Raw genomic sequence first — 9122 nt, forward strand, 5'->3', positions numbered from 1 at the left:
AAGACATGGGCTTGGACATATTCTTAAAAACACGGGCCTTAAACAATCATGTGAAATAAGTAGACCAAAAATCAAATTAATGATTAAAAGGTATAAAATATTTATAATTATTTATGAAAAACTAATATTATACATATAAATAATTATAAAATTTATGTATATAATTTATCGGTTTGGTTCGGTTATTTATTCGGTTATTTTTTAATATAACCATAACCAAACCAAATATTATCGGTTTTTAAAATTTAAAACCAAACCAAACCAAACCAAATGTCGGTTTTTTTATTCGGTTTGGTTAAATTTTCGGTTTGGTTTTGGTTTTAACCAAAACCGTGAACAGCCCTATATAGGAGTATTATTTTAGTGTGGTGGGATCATCTAGGTTCATGATATTGAAATACTTCAATTAAATTTTTTCGAAACGTAGAAGGGCGAAAATAAGTTAGAAGTATATGGAAGGAATTGTTAATAACCATATGATTTTTTCCTTTTTAAATTAAAAAGAACTACGAAATATATACCAATTTACACAAATCATGTAATTTAAACTATCATGTGATCTCCATAGAAATGATTTAAGCAATGATCCCTTTTACACCACTATAGATTATTGGTTACAAATAGATTCTTTCTTTTTTTTTCTGATTACTAGATTGCAGATTTACGATAGAGTTAAGCGAGACAAACACAAGAAATACGGTGAATGAAAGGTTTTGTAATTGTTATTCACAAAAAATATTTCTAGTGATTACAAGTTGAAAATTGAAACTAGCAAATGGTAGACAATTTTCTTGCTGCACATGGAGTTAGCCCGTGCATGAATTGCTCATAAAGTCACTTAATTAAATTATTTAATTCAACCAGAGCATTTTCCACATCTATATAAAGCCTCTTGTTGTTCAAGAATAATCATCAGCAAACAACTCATTTCATCAATTTTGTCTTAACCCTACTCTACAACTCAATTTCTTCACATACATCCCTAGAAGAAAATGGCAGATTTTGCAACAAAATTGATGTGCTTGTTCCTCATTCTTGGCCTTGCTGCCCCTAGCCTGGCCACTGAATACGTGATTGGCGGCTCAGCTGGTTGGGACCTAAACGTTGATCTTAGTTTGTGGCTTAACGGAAAGATCTTTAAGGTTGGCGACGTTCTTGGTGAGTTTCCTATTCTCATAAATAAGATAGACTTAAAGTATTTTGATTCATCCAATTTGTAGTAGCATTACTAGCCAGCTTTTCTAATATGATTTTTTTTAAAATTTTTTTTTTACAGTTTTCAACTACGACCCAAAACTCCACAACTTGGTTCGAGTAGACCTCGTGGGTTTTACTACTTGCCTTCCACTCAATATATTGAGCATTGATACCAGCGGGAATACCATTATCACTCTTGACAAACCTGGAGTTTTCTACTACATTTCTTCTCTTTTCACCGATTGCCTTAGCGGTCTCAAGATCAAAATTACTGTACTTTGAGAAACAAGCTTGGAAGCCGAATGTGTTATGATCATTAGGATTTATGAATAATGTTTGTAACATTCATCGTTACGGACCATGCATGTGTTAAGAATAAACTGCTTTTAATGCAGGCTAGTCTCGTTTGGAAAATAATTATGTCTCTCAATGAGAGGATTGGTATATCAGTGCCTTATTGTTGTTTTGTAAGTCCTTTAATGAAGAGTTTCTTTTTCTGCATTTTCAGTTTTAGCTACTTTGAATTATTGTCTTTTTGTTTTAGTTTTGTTAAAAAAGAAGGAGAAATGATCAAAATATCAAACGCTTCATTCTTCCTGCAAATGTACAACGTGTAGTGCGTAGTACTCTTGCTTCCATTGAGAAGTTCATCTCTCAGAAATACGCACAAATAATTTTAATAGAACTACAGAAAATTAACTTATGTACCGGATTTGTATGGCATTGGAAAAAGATATTCTTAATGTGGAGTTTATTTAATTGACTATATTTTTGAACCTTGACTTACATAAAATATGAGAACATAAATAAAGAAAAAGTTTTGATCTTTGACAACAAAAAAAAATATGAGCAATGACCTGCTGATTTTATCAAACAAATCAACTAGCTACGATAGAACGAGTTTTGTTCTTGGGTTGTAAATGCACAACACAAATTGTGGATGTATATTTGAAATCTTTTGGATATCTTGTAGGACTTGTTTCCTCAATGGATTTACGTAATAGCAGTCATATTACGCCTTTTTGTATATTTTCTTTATTGTCTGATTTATCGTTATTCAAAGTTTTGCAATTATAAGCTTCCGCATGACGCCTAATTAGTTCAATCCCAACAAGTGCTATCAACGCCAATGGTTCAACAAGATTGAAAATAGGTTCAAAGTAGATTCAGATCAAGTTGCAGCATATTGATGATAATGATGATTTTTTATCCAATAAGTAAATAAAAAGTCTGAAGCGCTACATGTGAGAGACGAAATTTCAGCCATATTTTTAACATTATCTGCTGCTGCATCTTTGAAAATAAAAGCAAAATATTGTTAAACATTTTTAACCCATAATATTTTTAATCATGGCAAGCAACAGTGATGAAGATTATGTAAAGAAGACGGATCAAGTTTTGTCAACAAAATCCAGGCCAAAAGGGGAGATTTTTTAGGGATTTTACGCTGATTTTCTTACCAAATTTGAGTTTTACTTTTCCTTTGAAGGAAAGTCAAAGCATTAACATAATTGCTTTTACTTTTCATGAAAGAAAAATATAATTCTCTTTCATATTTGGCTAATCATAGTCTTGGAGAAAAAGTTTTGTACATCTATAAATTGAAGACATCTGTCACACCCCTATCAGGAGTATGACGGGCTCCAACCCGTAAGCCAGGAACCACCTGACTTATCCGTTACTTTGGACATTATAAACCATAACTCAAAGAACACCTGCACGCAGAAAAGGCCCAACATAAGAATATCCGATCATTCTGCACATATGTTCATATACGGTCCGACAAGGTCTCCACAACATAGCGTATATCATAAAGACAGCAAGGCTAACAGTAAAGTATCATGAGCTCAAAATAAGGCCGACAAGGCCACCAAAATATTATACAACAATATGAACCGATGGATCTATAAAACATCTAACTATACATACACGTCTGCGAGCCTCTACATAGAATACAATGATCATAAGGACAATACCGAATAGACTGCAACTCCGAAGTAACTGGAGTACTCTTGAGAATCCGCTTATAGAACACCTACGGGTCTGATCCATCTCCCTGCAAACCTGTGGGCATGAGCGCAGCGTCCACAAGAAGGGATGTAAGTACGAATAATGTACTGAGTATGTAAGGCATGAATAACAACATAATATAGATATGGAAGGTAACATGGAATAAGAGAGATAACCTGTACATCTGGATGCCTCATAAGGCGGATGCCATGCATACTTAGCCTTTAAAAAAAACATTTCTATACATATACATAGTACCATGCCCGGCCATTAAGGCTAGGTGTCATATATATAGTATCATGCCCAGCAATTAAGGCTCGGTGTCATCATCATTAACCCGCGTCCGGGGCGATATCATAACATGCCCACTGCAGTGGTGTGCACATCTACGTGCCATGCCCGACCGACTATAGCGCGGCGCGGTGTGAGAAAGTACATATATATATATATATATATATATATATAGCATGCATGAGAGCCAAATAAAAGCTACGACTCTATCGGAGTGACGTAAGGTTGGTAACCTACGATTTATATTATGGAGCAATCATCATCGCTATATCTCACCTTGAAGGAACAAGTATTATAAGGTGAGGTCAACAACAATGAATAAAATCGAGAATATCACGAAAATAACTCAACATTCTCATATTCACATTTAAATCATAAGCTTGGGACTTTAAAATATGAAATCATCATCATCGTAATCCTTATAGAAACATTCTCATCTTTAGCATCGTCATTCATATAGTAAAAACAAGTCCATTGTTATTGTCATCAAAACTTATAGAATCATAAATCTTTTACTCGGAAAATAGGGACATTTTGGAAAACATTTTATGGATTATCAAGAAAGAAGTCATGCCTTTGAATCATGAACTCTAACTTTTAGAAGTAAGGAGGTTATGAAACATATGTCAGAAATTATAACACAGGAGTTTCTAGAAATAGGGTCATCATCATCATAAAACATGTTTATCTTTAGCATCATAAGAACTCTATGAATCATGAATCTCTAGCTTTTGAGAATAAGAATATTCTTGGAAAACATTTATGGATTCACATAAAGGGATCATGGAACATTTGGAAAACACCTATTAGACTCATAAGAAAGGAATCCTTCCTTTAGAAGAAAGGGACTAGCCTTAACATACCTGGAAGATAATTTCTCGACTTCCAACTTACTTTCTATCTTGAAATTCACTTAAGATCATTAGTATCCTCATAATCTACATATACGAACATTCATACTATTTTTAGGCTCATCATCATACGCTCGTCTTAAACTCTTAATTTAAATCCATTTAGAATCTGCCGAAATTCAGGCAGCATCTCCCCTGTTTATATGCCTAGCCCGAAATCACAATCCAATAACCAAAAACAGCAACAACAATACCAACATCAAAATGACATTATCAAAACCAATAGGCTCTATAAAACATCTCGCACGATGTTTTCCAAGTTTCTCAACTATCCAACTTATTATACGACTATGTCATAACTTTATCTCCGTAAATAAACTGAAATTAATATTAATAAAGAGAGATTCATACCTTATTCTTTCTAGAGCAGCAATATCTTCAATATTTACTTAGAATCCAAGCCAATTCCAACGCAAGACAAAACTATAATCGTGACTACACGTTGTCCGGATCTAGATTAATACCCCTTAACTTGAAATCTCTCAAAATCCTCAATTTTATGTTATATATATGCTCTCATATGTGGCTGAATTTTATAGAGCATTTGGAAATTTTTATGAAGAAAAAATGGGGTTTTGCCCCTTATATAGGGTGCCAAAGTCGGCATCACTGCAGCGGTACTGTAGCACTGTAGCAGCGCGCCCTGCTCTGCCCGCCTAACTTGTAACGTCCATAATTCTCTACTCCGATGCCGTATCCACGAGCGGTTTATTGTGTTGAAAACTAGACTCGACAAACTTCATTTTATGCTTTTGAAACACCTTAAAACTTCTAATATACCTGGAGATATATCCCTCCAAAGTTGACCCAAAATTCTATCCTTAATTCTGCTATCTTTTTTCAAATTTTCGACAAACTTTTTATTTTTTTATTTTCTTGGTCCTGGAATCTTCCAAAACTCCCCCTACATGATATTTATCATTTATTATACTTGATAATGGTCATGTTCTTGTGTTTTCAAGATTGTCCTTCTCAGTTACGACTTACGAGATCGTAATTTGTCATTTACTTCGTTGTTACGTACTTCCCATGGCTTGTACCTTCCAAAACTTCATGGGACGTCTCTGATAGTCCATTACTACGGTGAAGTATGTGGTATGCTCATGCTCTGAAAGTGCAAGGTGTAACATTCTAGAGTTCTTATGATGCTAAAGATAAACATGTTTTATGATGACGATGATCCTATTTCTAGAAACTCCTGTGTTATAATACCCTACATATGTTTCATAACTTCCTTACTTCCAAAAGTTAGAGTTCATGATTCAAAGGCATGACTTCTTTCTTGATAATCCATAAATGTTTTCCAAAATGTCCCTATTTTCCGAGTCAAAGATTTATAATTCTATAAGATTTTCTGACAACAACAATATGAATGACTATGCTAAAGATGAGAACGTTTCTATGCAGATTACGATGATGATGATGACTTCATTTTTAAAACTCCCAAGCTTATAATTTAAATGTGAATATGAGAATTTTGAATTATTTTCTTGATTTTATTCATTGTTGTTGACCTCAACTTATAATACTTGCTCCTTCAAGGTGAGATATAGCGATGATGATTGCTCCATAATATAAATCGTAGGTTACCGACCTTACATCACTCCGATAGAGTCGTAACTTTTATTTGACTCTCATGCATGCTTTATATATATATACACTTTCTCACACCGCGTCACGCGATAGTCGGCCGGGCATGGCATGTAGATGTGTACACCACCGCAGTGGGCATCTTATGATATCTCCCCGAACGCGAGCTAATGATGATAGCACCTAGCCTTAATGGTCGGGCATGATACTATATATATGAAACTGAGCCTTAATGGCCGGGCATGGTACTATATATATGTATAGAAATGTTTTTTTAAAGGCTAAGCATGCATGCATGACATCTGCCTTATAAGGTATCCAGATGTACAAGTTATCTCTCTTATTCCATGTTACCTTTCATATCTATATTATGTTGTTATTCATGCCTTATATACTCAGGTACATTATTTGTACTGACGTCCCCTTTTGTGGACGCTGCGCTCATGCCAGTAGGTAGGCAGGGAGATGGATCAGACCTGTAGGTGTTCTATCAGTGGATTGTCAAGAGCACTCTACTTACTTCGGAGCTGCAGTCTATTTGGTATTGTCCAAATGATCATTGTATTCTATGTAGTGGCTCGTAGACGTGTGTGTACAGTTAGATGTTTTATAGCTCCACCGATTCATATTGTTTTATAATATTTTGGTGTCCTTGTCGTCCTTATTTTGAGCTCTTGATACTTTATTGTTAGCCTTGCTTGCTTTATGATATACGTTATATTGTGGTGACCTTGTCGGTCCACATTTGAACATATGTGTTGAATGATCGGGTATTCCTATGTTGGGCCTTTTCTGCGTGCAGGTGTTCTTTGAGTTATGGTTTATAATGTCCAAAGTAACAGATAAGTCAGGTGGTTCTTGGCCTATGGGTCAGAGCCCGTCATACTCCTGATAGGGGTGTGAAAAATTGGTATCAGAGTAGTTCGTCCTAAGGAATGTCTACGCGTCGTGTTATGTAGAGTCTTGTTTATGGGTGTGAAGCGCGCCACACTTATAAACAAGAGGCTGCAGGGCATTTAGGAACAATTGACCTTTCTTTCTTATCTTAGATCGTGCCATAGAGCTAAATCATAGGATATGATATCCCTGATCCTAACCTAAATATTTTGGTCATAGATAACTAGTTGATGATGCCGCTATGAGGAAATTGCTGAGAATTGAAGTTGTTCATTCGAAAGGTATGTTTCCCGATTTATTAATATGGATAGATGTTGATATAAGAAATTGAGCAAGATATTATGGATATTTGTGACTGCTTTGTGGGGAATTGGATGTGTTTTCTGAGTTGTGTGCAAGAATGAGGTAGTAAGAATTATAGAGGAAACTTTGCCCAAATTTTTACAAATTGAATTGTTTGCATGTCTATAGAGAAAGAGTGAAGGGAAAATGTGACCATCAGCCATTTGGTAAGTCATGGTTGAAGGAACAACTATGCGATGCTTTCAAAGAGAAGTTTTAGAGTGATTTTAATTTAATTTAAAGGAGGAACCCTGGAGGGAAAAATTATTAGTAGTTAAGAAACTGGGATGAGTTGTTTCCGAGATTTCGGAGGATTGGAACCTATTAGAAACATAAAGAAAGTTGACGTTAGGAACTCAAATACAGTATTACGATTTATAGATTAGATTGGTTTGTAAGTGATAACAAAGAGATATTGATATGGGAAAGGAAGTTAACGAGTACGGGAAAGTTCCATCCTATATATATATATATATATACGAGATCAAGAAGGATTTGTACTCATAGTGGAATGGTCTGCAAACTTCCAGGTAGATATTATTAAGTGGCAAACGGGAAAGAGCACTTTAAGAGCAAAGGAAATAAAGGAGTACCTTGAGGACAGAAGTACGAGAAAGTGCGGTTATAAATTGATTAAATGAAGTTAAGTGATCGACGACGATAAGAGGAAGCTTAATAAATTAGTAAGGTTGGCCAAAGGTAGACAGTGATGGCATACGACAGTGGACTTGGAATAGAGATGCGATTATAAAGGAAACAGGATGAACATACGAGGAATAGACATACATACGAGAAAGCTATAGTATCGTAAAGGGAATAAGAAATGAACGAAGAAAGAAAGAAAATGGTGTATTTTACTAAAATTTCATGATGAGAATACGAATCAGCGGAACATTAGAAGGATTATGACTCATGATTATGATACAAACAATTAGTTAAGAGAAACTATGGAACATTATGAGCTAAATTAAGGAAAGGACGAATCGTGAGAATGAATGAGATAAAATATCGACTTTTACTCGTATGTATAAACCCAACTAGAAATCGAGAACCAAGAGTAAGAGAAATCTCAAGGGTACTGGTGAAAGGATAGCTACGAAGGAAAATTGCTGCTGAAAGAGCATGGAATAGTCGGGCATTATATAAGGAGCCTAACGAATTCCGATGTCACCATTGATTCATTGACCTAGGGGACTATTAATCATGAAGGAAGGAAGTGAAGGACAGCTAGGGTCGGCCAAATGACTACCAAAGACGGTCAATACTCGAATGTTACTGATATATGAGAACATTCTTAGACAAATTAGAATATTCCCAAGTACAGAAGAAGGAAATGTACTGGCTTGAAGGAGTCGAAATTCGAGATGAACTAATATAGCAAGGATGTGCTAAAGAAAAAGTGGAAATGGACTAAATGCAAGTATATTATGAAACAGACATGGGAATTGAGGCGTGACAAGATAATGAAGGTTTAGCAAATCAAAGGGAATAAGTTTTGTCAATAAAATACGTTGTGTTCTGGGCTATGATTCGAATCGCTCGTACCAGAGAAATTTTTTGTTACAATTAAATATGCAGCCAATGTACCCCAAAAAGGTAACAGAAGAAGTGAGAAGGTCTACAAGTGACCAAGGATAAGTGTCAGGGACAGTCGAGATTAGTAAAGAGAAATGGTAGCACTGGAAGAGATGAGAGTTTTAAAAGAGCAATATTTATTGGAATTTCAATAATCGTCAAAAGAAAGAAAGACAGTATGCCTATGGATAGTGCGACAGCAGTACTACCTGAGACTAGAAAATATCTCTTGCGCCGTGAAATCATAAGTCACCGTTTGTATCAAATTGTAAGAGTATATGTCATAGGTCCATATAAATAATCGTCCTG

At 35.1% G+C, this 9122-nt stretch overlaps 1 protein-coding gene across 1 annotated transcript; it reads left to right on the forward strand.

The window, feature by feature from the left end:
* Positions 1-771: 771 nt before the first annotated feature.
* Positions 772-1698, forward strand: LOC132602503 (basic blue protein-like). Its single transcript, XM_060315336.1, has 2 exons — positions 772-1158; positions 1277-1698. The coding sequence occupies exons 1-2, from the start codon at positions 993-995 to the stop codon at positions 1477-1479; spliced, it is 369 nt and encodes a 122-aa protein (XP_060171319.1). The 5' UTR covers positions 772-992; the 3' UTR covers positions 1480-1698.
* Positions 1699-9122: the final 7424 nt, after the last annotated feature.

This window comes from Lycium barbarum, chromosome 7 (assembly GCF_019175385.1).
Source record: "Lycium barbarum isolate Lr01 chromosome 7, ASM1917538v2, whole genome shotgun sequence".
Classification (NCBI taxonomy): domain Eukaryota; kingdom Viridiplantae; phylum Streptophyta; class Magnoliopsida; order Solanales; family Solanaceae; genus Lycium; species Lycium barbarum.

Coding starts and splice junctions, on each gene's coding strand:
- LOC132602503 (XM_060315336.1), top strand. CDS start 993: ATGGCAGATTTTGCAACAAAATTGATGTGCTTGTTCCTCATTCTTGGC. Junction 1,159..1,276: donor TAAGGTTGGCGACGTTCTTG/GTGAGTTTCCTA, acceptor TTTTTTTTACAG/TTTTCAACTACGACCCAAAA.